The 14,119-nt window shown below is 38.6% G+C and overlaps 1 protein-coding gene across 4 annotated transcripts in view; it reads left to right on the top strand.

Annotated features, from left to right (window-relative positions):
• The window catches only part of SLC39A12 (solute carrier family 39 member 12), a 77,163-nt gene extending 63,402 nt beyond the window's left edge, over positions 1–13,761 (top strand). For 2 of the 4 annotated variants that reach the window (XM_036268299.1, XM_036268296.1), the window contains one exon: positions 13,564–13,761. In XM_036268299.1, the coding sequence (XP_036124192.1) occupies positions 13,564–13,692 (129 nt within the window). In that variant the 3' untranslated portion in view covers positions 13,693–13,761. The remainder of the gene's footprint in view (positions 1–13,563) is intronic. The other 2 variants (XM_036268309.1, XM_036268303.1) reach the window with 1 other exon arrangement.
• The last annotated feature ends 358 nt before the right edge of the window (positions 13,762–14,119 follow it).

Here is a 14,119-nt window from a genome sequence, read left to right as displayed (position 1 = left end):
TACACTTAGATTATTTTCTACTGAGAAAATGATTAATGGACACTGTGCTGGCATGTTTATAGCCCCATAATTGATGATTGGGAGTCACTGTATGCCCTCTAGCTGAACCTGTTTAGTCAAAATAACCTCAGTAAATTGGAATATGCCCTGAACCAAGAAATTGTTGGGAGCCGGCTACGTGTCTGACAGAGTCCACAGAACCTGGAAGTCTTGAGTCAGAGACTCCACCTTCCCCACAATCTCAAGGAATCAGGCTTGCATTGTGTTTGTGCAGCTCAGGGCTAAGTGTGAGCCAGTGCACCTTGAAATACCTGGGTGCGCCTGGATGGGCCTGGGTGTACCTGAGTGGGCCTGGGTGGGCCTGCGTGTGCCTGGGTGTTCCTGGGTGGGCCTGGGTGTTCCTGTTATCTGTAAGGCAAACTGATTCCATACAGCATTGCTGTGGCCCTGGGCATTATATCAAGAAGATCCTATTTTCTGTAAGGTATGAAAGGCATGTAATAAAGCATATCCAGGCTGATTCCGAAGACTGTCACAGGGGTGTTCAAATTGGCCCTTACTTGGACTTCAGTTTTCTAGTGGTCTTCCTTTGACTCTGTTGGCACCACAACATTTGGAGGCCCCAGGGCTGGTCTCCGAGAACTCAAGGTCAGTTGCCAGCCGGCTTTGCTCTCTATTTGGCTTTAATTTGGCTCTGGTGGTCTCTCGGTTCTCTTGTGCCACAACAGCACAACTTGGATGAATACTGAGCTCCATACTTTCAAAAAATTGATCACCAGAAATGTTTGTGTATTCCTGCTATTATGTCTCTTTTCCTGTAGCTAAAGTCATGCTTATGCATGCGCGCACGCACACACACACTCATATCTTCCAAAGTGATCCATTTCTTAGGAAAATGCTAAAGCTGGCTGATGACTCCTTTTGCTGAGCTAAACAAGTACAATTTTTTTCTGAGTCACTTTCCCTAAGGAAAAATTAGTGAGGTCAAATACTAAGGACAAGTGAAAAGCAGATAATATTTTTGTCTCTCCTAACTGTGAAAGAAAACAATGTGGTCTTTGTCTCATAGCTCAGTTTTCTTTTTCTTTTATTATAACTTTTTAATATTTATTGTTGAATGTATTACAGATATTCCTCATTTTTCCCCCATTGACCCCCTCCTCCCCACTCCCACCTCCCTCCTGCTTTTTCCCACACTGTTGTCTGTGTCCATTGATTATGCATATAAGTTCTTTGGTTTATTTCTTCCCACCCCCCAACCCCCTTCTCTTTGAGGTTGCTCAGTCTAGCAATCAATTTGTTCTTCTTAATCCCTTCACCTTTTTCACCCATTCCCCCAAACCCCCTCCCATCTGGCAACCAACAAAATGTTCTCTGTATCTATGAGAATGTTTCTGTTCTACCTGTCCATTTTGTTTGTAGATTCAATTGTCAATAGATATGTATTCATTGACGTTTTGTTTGTTCATATATTTTATCTTTTTCTTAAAAAAGACCCTTCAACATTTCATATAATAATGGTTTGGTGGTGATGAACTCTTAACTTTTTCTTGTCTGGCAAACTCTTTATATGGCCATCGATTCTAAATGACAGCTTTGCAGGATAGAGTAATCTTGGTTGTAGGTTCTTGCTTCTCATCACTCTGAATATGTCTTGCCACTCCCTTCTGACCTGCAAAGTTTCTTTTGAGAAATCAGCTGACAGTCTTATGAGAACTGTCTTGTAAGTGACTAACTGCTTTTCTCTTGTTGCTTTTAAGATTCTCTCTTTGTCTTGAACCTTTTGCATTTTGATGATGATGTGTCTTGGTGTGGGCCTCGTGGGGTTCATCTTGTTTGGGACTCTCTGTGCTTCCTGGACTTGTATGTTTGTTTCCTTCACCAAGTTAGGGAAGTTTTCTGCCATTATTGTTTCAAATAGGCTTCCAACTCCTTGTTCTCACTCTTCTTCTTCTGGCACCCCCAGGATGCGAATGTTGGCACGCTTGAAGTTGTCCCAGAGGCTCCTTACACTATCCTCATTTTTTTGGATTCTTTTTCTTTTTGCTGTTCTGATTGGGTGCTTTTTGCTTTCTTGTATTCCAAACCAATGGTTTGCTTCTTGGCTTTACCTACTCTACTATTGAATCTGTGTAAATTATTCTTTATTTCAGTTAGTGCTTCCTTAATTTCTGACTGTGCCTCCTTCATTTCTGACTGGTCGTTTTTAATGCTCTTGAGGCCCTCACTAAGTTCATTGAGCATCCTTATAAGCTCCGCATCTGTTTTTGAACTCCGCATATGTTAGGTTGCTTATCTCCATTTCGCTTAGTTCTTTTCCTGGAGTTTTGTTCTGTTCTTTCATTTGGGACCTGTTTCTTTGTCTCCTCATTTTGGCTGCCTCACTCTGTTTGTTTCTGTGTATTACTTAGCAAGAGGTATGGAGCTAGCTGAGACCAGATACTGCTTGTTTGAAAGAATTTAGGAAAACCTGAAGCAGGATCCAAGACAGGCCAATCCTATGGTTAAGCAACTGGCAACAGCTTGGGTGGGCCTGAAAGTTGGATGGGGCGGGGCCTCAGGGAGTCAGAAGGGCGGGGCTACCAGTGTGAGCCAGGTTGCTGGAGTCCCAGATATGGAGGCTTTCTGCTGCCCCAGGGAAGGGCTCACCAAAGGAACAAAGGCCTCTGACAGCACGTCTGTCCTGGAGAAAGCCCCCTCTCCAGCCCTCACTCCAGTGCCAAACAGCTCAGTTCTTCCCTGTGTGTCTCCGGCGCCCCTCGAGCTGCCTCCCCTTCAAGCTTAGAGGGAGAGAGTCTGATAAGTCCGTGTGCGGGCCCTTTAAGGAGCTGCTTGGGGCTCCAGCCGCCTCAGCCTCCCTGAGCCTCAGTTTCCGCTGGTTTTTCCAGCCAGAAGTTATGGGGACTCTCTTCCTGGCACTGGAACCCTGAGCAGGGTGCCTGGTGTGGGACGGGGACCCCTCAGTCCTCAGGAAGGACCTTCCCAGCCGAGGTGTCCTCCTGATTTTTATCTGCCACACGTGGGTGTGGGACCAGCCCGTCCGCCTCCGCCCCTCCTACCAGTCTGGATGTGGCTGCTGCTTTAATTCCGTAGTTGTAGGACTTCCATTCAGCTTGATTTCAGGCGGTTTTGAATGATGGTTGTTCTGTAGTTTAGTTGTAACTTTGATGTGGTTGTGGGAGGACGTGATACCGCCTTTACCTACCCGCCATCTTGACCGGAAGTCTGTGTCTCATAGCTCAGTTTTCAAAAAAGAAAATTTCATTTATCATCTGTAAATTTCTTGTTCTGTTTTTTTTTATTGTTGAAAGTACCACAGATGTCCCCCTTTTTTCTCCTTGACCCCCTCCTTCCTGATCTCATCTACTCCTGCTTTCCCTAGCCTAATGTCTGTGTCCATTGGTTGTGCATATATGCATATAAATTCTTTGGTTTATCTCTTCCCACCCCTCCCACCCTGATCCCTCTGAGATCTGTCAGTCTGCTCCCTACTTCCATGATTCTGGATTTCTTTTCGTTGACAGCTTATTTTGTTCATTATGATTCATAAATAAGTGAGATCATGTGATATTTGTCTTTCTCTGACTAGCTTATTTTGTTTAGCATAACATTCTTCAGGTCCTTTCATGCCATTTCAGAGGATAAGAGATCTTTCTTTCTTATAGCTACATAGCATTCCATTGTGTAAATGTACCACAGCTTTTTAATCCACTCATCTACTGATGGACACTTGGGCTGTTTCCAGATCTTAGCTATTGTAGATAGTGGTGCTATGAACATGAGGGTACATGTATTCTTCCTGATTGGTGTTTCAGGCTTCTTAGGATATATTCTAAGAAGTGGGATCACTGGGTCAAATGACAGTTCCATTTTTAACGTTCTGAGGAAACACCATGTTGTTTTCCATAGTGGCTGCAGCACTCTGCATTTCCACCAGCAGTACTGTCATCTGCAAACTTCTTCATGAATTCCTTTGGGAGGATACCACTGAGAATTTAGAAACCTATAATATCTTGTATTTAAATACTCAACAAAATATCTAATGATGAATTTTAATAAATAACTTAAAAATAAGCCTCTAGTTTGACAAATTCAGATACATCAAGAACTGTGGTATTTGCTTATTTGGTTGATAAAAAAATTTAAGATTGCTGTATTAAGCTGTTCCGTAAACACAAATGCTAATTTAAAAAGACCTAAATTCAAAGTAGGCCCTACCTGTGTCAGCAGGAACAAATCTCCCAATTTCAGGATATTGTTGAGTCAATACCTCAATCTGTGTTGAGGGTCTTATTATTAATAATAAAATATGATGCGAACAGAAAACACACCCTAACTTCTCCTCCCCAGCCTTTCTTTTCCCCTCCCCGCCCCTCCCCTCCCCTCTCCTCCCCTTTATGAATGTGTGTAAGTTTCTCTCTATTCCTTGTTTTCTGGGAGTTTTTTATTATGATGTGTGTTGGATTTTGTCAATGCTTTTAATGCATTGATTGATATGATCATGTGATTTTTCTTCTTTAGCTTGTTGATGTGGTAGTCTAGATTGTATTAATTAACTTTGAGTGTTAAATCAGCCTTGTATACCTGGGGGAAATCCCAGTCGTTTGTGGTGTATAATTTTTTATTTGATTTGCTACTATTTTGTTGAATTTTTTGCATCTCTGTACATGAAAGATATTGGTCTGTAGTTTTCTTGTAATATCTTTGTCTAGGTTTGTTATTAAGACAAAACTGGCTTTGCCCAGCCAGTGTGGCTCAGTGGTTGGGCATTGACCCATCCACCAAGAGGTCACCAGTTCGATTCCTGGTCAGAGCACATGCCCACAACCTGGGGCATGCAGGAGGCGGCCAATTGATGTTCTTTCTCATCGATGTTTCCATCTCTCTCTCTCCCTCTCCCTTCCTCCATCTCTTAAATCAATAAAGGAAAAAAAAAAAAAAAAAGACAAAACTGGCCTTATAGAACAATGTATTTTCTCTGCTTCTATTTTCTGAAAGATTGTAGGAAATTGGCATAATTTCTTGTTAGTTTGGTAGGATTTACTAGCAAACCCATCTGTGCCTGGTGTTCTTCGTTTTGAAAGGTTATTTAATTTATTTTATAGATATAGACTTGTTCAGATTGTCTACTTGTTCTTGTGTGAGTTTTGGCAGATTATATCTTTCAAGGAATTGGTGCATTTTATCTAGGTTATCAAATTTGGGGGCACAGAACTGTTTATAATGTTTCTTTATTATGCTTTTATTGTGCATGGAAATTGTAAATGAAGTCCCTGCTTTCATTTCTGATATAAAGAATTTGTGTCTTCTGTCTTTTTTCCTTAGGCTGGGTAGAGGCTCATTGATTTTATTGATCTTTTCACAGAATCAGGTTTTGGTTTTGTCGATTTTTTTTTATTGATTTACTGTTTTCAATTTTGTCAATTTCTGCTTTAATTTATATTTTTTCTTCTCCTTACTTTGGATTTTATTTTCTCTTCTTCTAGTTTCCTGAGGTGGAAGCTTAGATTATTGATTTTTAGATCTTTCTTTATTTCTTCTATTTTTCTCTAAACACTGCTTTTGCTGCATCCCCCAAACTTTGATAATTGCATCTTCATTTTCATTTAGTTCAAAATATTTTAAAATTTATCTTGAAGTTTCTTCTTTGATCTTTGTATTATTTAGAACTGTGTCATTTAATCTCTGTGTATTTGGGATTTTCCAGCTGACTTCTCGTCACTGGTTTTCAGTTTAATTCCATTGCTATATAAGAGAAGACATTATACAATTTCTTTTCTTTTAAATTCATTAGGGTGTGTTTTATGGCCACAGTGTGGTCTATTGAGGTGCGTGTTTAATGTGAGCTTGAGAAGAATGTTAATTATGCTGTTATTGGGCTGAAGTAGCTTATCTATGTCAATTATCTCCAGTTGGTTGATGATGCTCCTCAGTTCAACTGTGATGTTACTGATTTTTCATCTTCTGAGTCTATCCATTTCTAATAGAGAGATGATAGAGTCTCCAACCATCCATCTTATTCTCCTTGCAGTTCTATTAGTTTTGCCCCATATATTTTGAGGCTCTGTTGTTAGGAACATACACATGAAAGATTATTGGAAGTATTGAGTCTTTTATCTTTAGCTAATGTCCATCTTTATCCCTGATAACCGCTCTCTTGGAAATTAATGTAGGTACTTTCACTTACTTTTGATTGGTGTTAGTGTGATATATCTTCCTCCATTCCTTTACTTTTAATCTATATGTATTTAAAAGCAGGTTTCTTGTAAACAGCATATAGTTGGGTCTTGTTTTTTATCCACTCTGAAAAGTATCTTGATTAGTATATTTAGACCATTGACATTTAGAGTGATTACTGATATCGTTGGATAAATATCTGCCGTGTTTGTTAGTTTATAATTTTGCCCTTGTTCTTTGTTGCTGATGTTATCATCCACACCTTTTCTGTCTTATGGTTTTAATTGAGCATTATATTATTCCATTTTGTTTTCTTTCTTAGTATATTAATTATATTTCCCTTTTTAGTTTTTTAAATAGTTGCCCTAGAGTTTTCAACATACATACAACTGATCCATGTCACTTTCACATAACACTATTTTCCATGGATAAAGCACCTTGTAATAGGAAAATATTCCTAATTCATCCTTTCTGTTCCTCATGTCATTGCTGTCATTCACTTTGCTATACATGAGTGCATGCACACACATAAGCCTGTGTAATCAAATGCATTGTTGCTGTTATTTTGGACAAATTTGTTAGATCAATTAAGGGTAAGAAAATACTTATTCATTTTCTGATGTTCTTCCTTTATGTACATCCCAGCTTCTGACCTATATTATTTTCCTCTATCTGAAGAACTTCTTTTAACATTTTCTGCAAGGATGGTCTAACTGGCAACAAATTCCCTCACTTTTTGTTTGAGAATGTCTTTATTTTCTTTTCACCTTTGAAGGATAATTTTGAGGGTACAGAATTCTAGGTTGGTAGTTTATCTCTCTCAACACTAAGTATTTCACTTCAGTCTTTTTGTTCATAGTTTCTGAGGAGAATTTAGATATAATTATTATCCTTGCTCTTCTCCAGCTAAGGTTTTTTTTTTCCTTCTAGCATACTTCAAGATTTTAAAAAAATCTTTGATTTTCTGAAGTTTGGAAATGATATGCCTATATGTAGGGTTTTGACATTCATCCTGCTTGATGTTTTCTGATCTTCCTGGATCTGTGGTTTGATGTCTCACATTAATTTGGAAAAAATCTGCTCTAGTAAGTGATATTCTTTCTTTCTACCTGTCTTTCTCTTCAGTGTCTGGGCGAACAGTTTGCCCTGTGACTTGACATATCTAAGAAGAGGTGTTAATTTTTCAGTTTGCCCAGCTTTTTACTTGTCGATCTGACACACTGGCAGAATTCTAATCTTCTTATGTGCCACACCTGCAACTGCAAGTCTTTGATACTCAACTTTTTTTTTTTTTTTTTTTATCCTCACTCGAGGACATTTTTCCATTTTTTGATCAGATAGAGCAGGAAGGAGAGAGAGGAAGAGAGAGAGAAACATCGATGTGAAGGGACACATTGAGTGGCTGCCATCTGCACGATCAACCAGGGCTGGGGACAAACTGCAACCGAGGTACGTGCCCTTAGCGGAAACCGAACCCGGGTCTCTCTGTACCGCAGGCCAACGCTCCAACCGCTGAGCCAAACCGGCCAGGGCTGATACTCAACTTTAAAGTGTACAATTTGCACATGCAAACAGATAATTTCAGGCCAAATGGTGACTTTCACTAACAACTTGCCATTTTGTTCTCAGCTATGTGTCTTTTGCAAGGACAAAATGAAGCCATTTACAAATGTAATGGAGTCAGAGCAGCCCACAAAGTGTGTGCTCCCAATTAAGCATAATTAGGATGTCCTACAAAATAAGTTTGAGTTTTTTTTCATCATATTTTTTTAGGGACAAGCAAGATTCATCTTATCAAATGCAAATGTATACCTGACTCCTCATGCACAAAGGACTTTGGGTCCCTCTGAAAAGAAGATGGCATAAATCATTTGTCAAGTGAGCTTCATGAATAGAAAAGAAAATAATTTCTCTAGAAAGTTGATGATGTCAAAAGCTACACTTTCCTAAGAGGGAACAAACACTGGAATTACAATTTTATCTTCATAAGAGACATCACCAAATGTCTTCAATAAATTAATGTTGACTTTCTATATCTGAATTATAAATTTTTAATAATGACAGGCCTTTGAAATTGTTAGTATATTTTAGAAGCATTGAGCGCTGAGCTTTTTTTTTTTTTTTCATTATGTACATTTATGAACCATACCAAAGGTAAATGTTGAAATATCTAGTAATAGGTATTTAATGACACCAAGAAGAAGCCAGTTTCAGATTACAGGTGGAAATAAAAAGAGAAGGTTTTGCATGGCAGAAGAGTCTGAAGCTTAGGTGTAAAAGAAGGAGAGACAAAAATCTTTGTTCCAGGAGATGTTTTCTAGACCACTCTTCTCTGTGATGAGTCCTCCCTGGTATATATTTCTTACAGGATACATGATGTTAATATTCATCCATGTTCTCTCCTGATGTGTGCTAACATTCTCTGTGAGCGTTCACGTCAAAGCTTCATGACTGAGAATACATTTATGGGGGCTGACTTGAGTTTAAACACTTAATGTCATTTTCTCAAATGTCCAGAAATCCTAATTAGCAGTTGACCATCATAACTACATCTCACTTTATTAACAGAACTTGCAGGAACCATTATCGGTAGTCAAGTCACAGTCAATATGTAGACTTGCTGCATCTCGAGAAGTTTCTTGTGCCTGATTCAAAATTGAAGTAAATAACTTAATGGCATGTTAAAAGGTTACATTTTAGATAATTTTTTTTTCTAGAAAATTACAACTTTTTGACTATAATATCTTGATGTCCACTGATTTGAGTTGGGAAACTTGCTAAGCATGGAATTAAAAAATAAGGTTACTGCCCTGGCCGGTTTGGCTGAGCGGTTAGAGTGTTGGCCCACAGACCAATGAGACTCGGGTTTGATTCTGGCCAACGGCACGTACTTTGCTTGAGGTTCGTCCCCTGGTCGGGGTTGTACGAGAGGCAACCGGTTGCTGTGTCTCTCTCATCAATGTTTCTCTCTCTCTCTCTCTCTCCCCCCTCTATCCCTCCCTCCTACTCTGTCTAAAGATAAATAGAAAGATATCCTTGGGTGAGTGTAAAATATAATAATAATAAAGTTACATTTTTACTTCAAGGATTCCAAGTTTCTGACTGAAATCTCAAGAACATTTCTCTTAGCTCTGTCTTTAAGCAAGGCTGTTTTGCTAACATTTGTTCTCTCTTTTTTTTCCTGACCTTTTACATCAATGTCAACATACTCTATCCATCATTTCACCCCTTCTGGTCTTAGGGTATAAATCAAGTTCTGCAAAATTATTTAATAAAGAAATTTAATTGCCCTGGAGGAAGAAGGAACATTTCTCTCTTGAAAGCCAAAGGAAAATGATGGTGCTTAACCTCCTACAGAATATTTTTTAAATATATACACTTAAAGTTAATTCATCTGGACTTTTATTTCCTTCAAAATTTACTGACTGAAATATAAAAAAATATATATAGGTGGATTCAAAACAAATGAAATGCTGTAATCAGATGTGGTTTGAGCTTTGGCATTTTACATTTGTATCTTTTGGAAGGATTTCTATAGGACTCTCTGGTATTTTGGTATGAACTCAAGAGATATTATGGTTCATATGTTCATCCATAATCACCTAAAAGAAAGCCAAGTATTATCTCAAAATCAAGCTAAGCTGGATTTTCTTACCAAACCTATTTATGTGTGGACACGGAAAGCTCAAATAGGCCACCCAAGTTAAGATTCAAGTTCCAACATTAGGATGAGAACATCCTTAATCTTTTTTTTTTTAAATGTGAATTTGCTTCTATAGGCTTACAATGTTAGTCTCTTGTTATAGCTTCAGTCAAGTGCATATCGTCTGCCTTGAAAACAGAACCAGTAATGTCACCTTTTATGACAAAGGCAGCATAATATCTATATATTGTGTATTTTCATCACATGCAGGGACTGTTTTATGCCTAATTGGGCACTTTTAGTGTTTGCATGTTTCCATTTTTTAAAAATTAAGTAGAAATGTATGGGTGAAAATAGAAAGAGATGAATTCACATAAAGAGCTGGTCTTTGTAAATCTTTGTATGTGCTCAGTAGAAATGAGGTCACCTGGCTTGTTTCCTAGTTCTGACATCACATCTGTGTGACTTTGGATAAGTCATTTTCCTCCCTAAGCCAGTATTTCCTCATAGCCATAATGAGTTAGTAATTTTACCACTTTCAGGAGTATGAGAAGAAAATAGGAGGTGTGTGGATATAAGAAAGGGCATGATAAAATGGATGTACGTGAAAGTACACACTGCATTAGACCTTCAGCCAGAGAATTCAGCCTAAAAATTTAAAATGAGAGAAACGAGAGGTGCTGGAAGGCACACCTGAACGGATGTCAGGTCATCATAGAGCCAGTTATTTTGGGTCAAGAAAGAAAAAGCAGGGAACCTGTCACAGAGCCCCACAAAAGACATTGCATTTCACGTGAATGGTGGTTCCTGGGGCTGTGGAATGCTCACAGTGGTTTCCTGTGGGCGATGCCATCTGTGTACTCAATAAAGGGTTATTGTTGTGGTCGCTGGGAGGGGGGCCATTGGCAGAGACATGCAAATAGCAGCTCTAAAAGCTTCGGCTAGTGAGAGAAATAGTAGATCAAGCAATTTGAAAAAGTATTGTGGCACTTTTGGATTTCTTTGGGTACAGAAACTGATTGAGATTTGTAGAAATTCTCTAGACACTAATTCTATCTCTGTGTTTTCTTGTACCTAAAATTTTTTGACTATCAAACCTACCCTAATCAAGACCTGCTTCTTCCCAACCACATACCCTGAGTGGATGCTTGAGGCAAAGAGGGAAATTAAAAAGTGAGCTTACTAAACGTAGGTTCAGCCCTGGCCAGTTTGGCTCAGCGGTTGGAGCGTCGGCCTGCAGACTAGAGAGTCCTGGGTTCGGTTCCTGCTAGGGGCATGTACCAAAAAAGTTAGAAAAAAAAATAAATAAATAAATAAGAGGCAAATAATAATAATAATAATAATAATAATAATAACCAAAATGTAGGTTCACTGAAACATTAAAGGTTTGAAAATTCATTTCAAGTTCTATCTATTAAACCAGAACCATTTACACCATCATGCTTATACCTTGTCTGAAGTATTTTTCTCCACAACTCACTCAAAACAATTGTGCTGGTCCAGTAAATGATCCTATTTTATGAGTATTTGCTAAGAAATCTTTCCAGCAACTACTTGTACTATTTTGTCAAAGACGAACAACAGTTAGGTGGCAGTCGAGACAGTGGCGGCAGGATGAGCCGTTAATTCAGCCCCTTCGTATAAATGAATATGATTATTTTGTGTGAAAAACAAGAAGAAGAGAGAAGTATAAAATGTCCTATTCCACAGTAGACCCAGACACATGGAAGTAGGGCACAGACTGACATCCCTCAGAAGAGGGGATGGGGGGTGGGGGGTGGGAAGAGATAAACCACAGAACTTATATGCATGTATGCATGACCAATGGACATGGACAACTAAGCCGGGGACAGGGTGGAGGGGGGGTGGGGTGGGGGGTGCCAATGGGGTAAAAAGGTAAAATATCTGTAACAAAAAAATAAAAAAATAAAAAAAATTCATAAAAAAAAAAAAAAGGTCCTATTCCAATATTTGGAATCAGGTTAAAATTTGAGCCCTTACTTGTCCTGGGATGGCATAAATGTGTCTCAGAACATAGTCTGAGATACAAATGACCTGGACAGAAGGAAACCAGTTGCCTATGTTGTCTGGCCTGGGAGTAAACAATGATATATTTTGATAAGCCCTCAAAAATACTATCACCCTGGCCCAGTAGCTCAGTCGGTTAGAGCATCATTCTGCCACTCCAAGTTTGCAGGTTCAATCCCCAGTTCAAGCACATACAAGAATCAACCAATAAATGTGTAAATAAGTGGAACAACAAATATGTTTCTCTCTGTGTCTCTTCCTTCCCCTCTCTAAAATCAATTAAAAAAAATACTATCAGTGGCAAACTCTTTGAGAACAAATGAATTCTATGGATTTTCAAAATGTCATTTTAAATTTATAATAGATAACGAACCATACAGGGTTTCTCTAGAGCAGCGTGGCTAATTAACCTCATGTTTAAAGACAGCAGAAACTCTCTCCCACAGAAGGCCTACACGACACACCTAAAAATAATAATAATGCATAAATACATGCTTCAGAAAAACACCAAAAGGACGCATAGTTGGAGGCTACCCAGCCAGGAGAGCAGTTCGGGGTCGTGGTTTGCCTTTGAGCCCACGGCTCCGTGCTGGGGTAGGAGGCAGAGGGCTGCAGTCACCCTCACCCTCCTTCCGTCAGTGAGCTAATTAAATTGGAGAAACAGCCATCTCAGGTGCACCCAAACATGACATTCCGGATGTGCCTGTACGGACGTTAAAAAATACGTCAACCTGTTTTATGGTGCCATAATTCTAAAACCCTTGCATATTTTATAGTTTAACCTCTTTTTGTTAGGTAAAATAATCTAGTACTTCTCAACCAGAGGTGATTTTTACCATCCCTCCCATACCCTCCCCCCCCCCCCCCGCAAGGGACATTTGACAACATCTGGAGACATTTATTTTTGATTGTCACTATTGGGGGCAGAGGGACAACTGACCTCTAGTGCGTAGATGACAGGGATGCTGGGAAACGGTTCAGCACACAGAAGGGTCTCCACAACCAAGAATCTTTCAGCCCAAAATGTCACCAACGCCAAGGTGAAGTCTCTTGGTCTGAGACTATTCTCCAATGGAAATGACTATGGTATGAGAGAGAGATACTTACCTTCTCAAGATGAGGGATTCAAAAGAATGTGAAACAAAATCATGCTGAGGCATGTCACAAAGATGCTCGAGTGAACATCTGCCTTCCAGTAGTGGTGTGGCATTTCACAGATAGAAAAGGATGGTCACTTGTCTCTCTGAGAAGAAAATATGTCGTTAGGAGACAACAACTTGATTGTTCTAAAGGTCAGGAAGACCTTGGGTCATCTCTTTGAAAACAAAACAAATATATGCTTTGTCATAACCAGTGTAGTTAGTGGATTCATAAATGTACCAGAACAGTAAAAAATAATATCTTCCATCTATTATCTATTTCACATGTAAGAATTTTCTAAAAACAAAAGTATGAAGAGTTGGGTTTGCTTTCAGTTGGTAACCATGCCATTTTAGGACTTCTGCAACACTAAGATTCTTCTGCCGCAATCAAATGGCTTAATTTATCTTACTTTGTAAAATTTTGGTAAGAGTAGGTATTAAGCATTTTGCAATTGTTTGGGGAATTTTAAAGGTTATTAAGTTCTGAATAACAGTCTCTCATGTTTTCCCACCAAACTTTTCCCAGCAGTGAATATATCTGGATCTTATTCTGGTTTTTTATTCTTTTTTTAGCTTCCTGAAATGACTCATGTTCAAACACGGCGACCCTGGTTGATGTTTCTCCTGCAGAATTTTGGATTGACCCTAGGTTGGCTTTCTCTGTTACTCTTGGCTATATATGAACAAAATATTAAAATATAAGTTTAAGAGTCTCAAAATCCTTAAAAACTGAATTTATATGTTCTCATTTTTGTTTCTTTTGTTGTACTCTATAGTGACTTGTAAATTAAGTATTTTTACCTTAGGTCAAGTGTGTCTTTTACTTCATTAACTTCTTAATTTTATAATGCAATTTTGTGTTTGTAGTATATACATGTCAGGTTGTCCTTGATAAAAATTTTGTTTTTAGTCTCCAACACTGTGGTGGAAATCATACTTTTTTAGTTATTAGTAATTTGTAAATTAATTTTGATAAACTTTCAAAAATACAGTTTCCCGAATAAAGAATGTTTGTTTGTAATTTTTGAAGTGGACAGATGCCTGTTGGGATAAAATTTGCTGCAATTAACTTGATGTCAATAATATTTTTTTTCTGTGAGATTATAACCGCAAGCAAACTAAATTCTAA

The sequence above is a fragment of the Molossus molossus genome, unplaced genomic scaffold (assembly GCF_014108415.1).
Source record: "Molossus molossus isolate mMolMol1 unplaced genomic scaffold, mMolMol1.p scaffold_m16_p_1, whole genome shotgun sequence".
Taxonomy (NCBI): domain Eukaryota; kingdom Metazoa; phylum Chordata; class Mammalia; order Chiroptera; family Molossidae; genus Molossus; species Molossus molossus.
The sequence above is the reverse complement of the archived record's forward strand: the minus strand, read 5'-3'. Positions and strand labels throughout refer to the sequence as shown.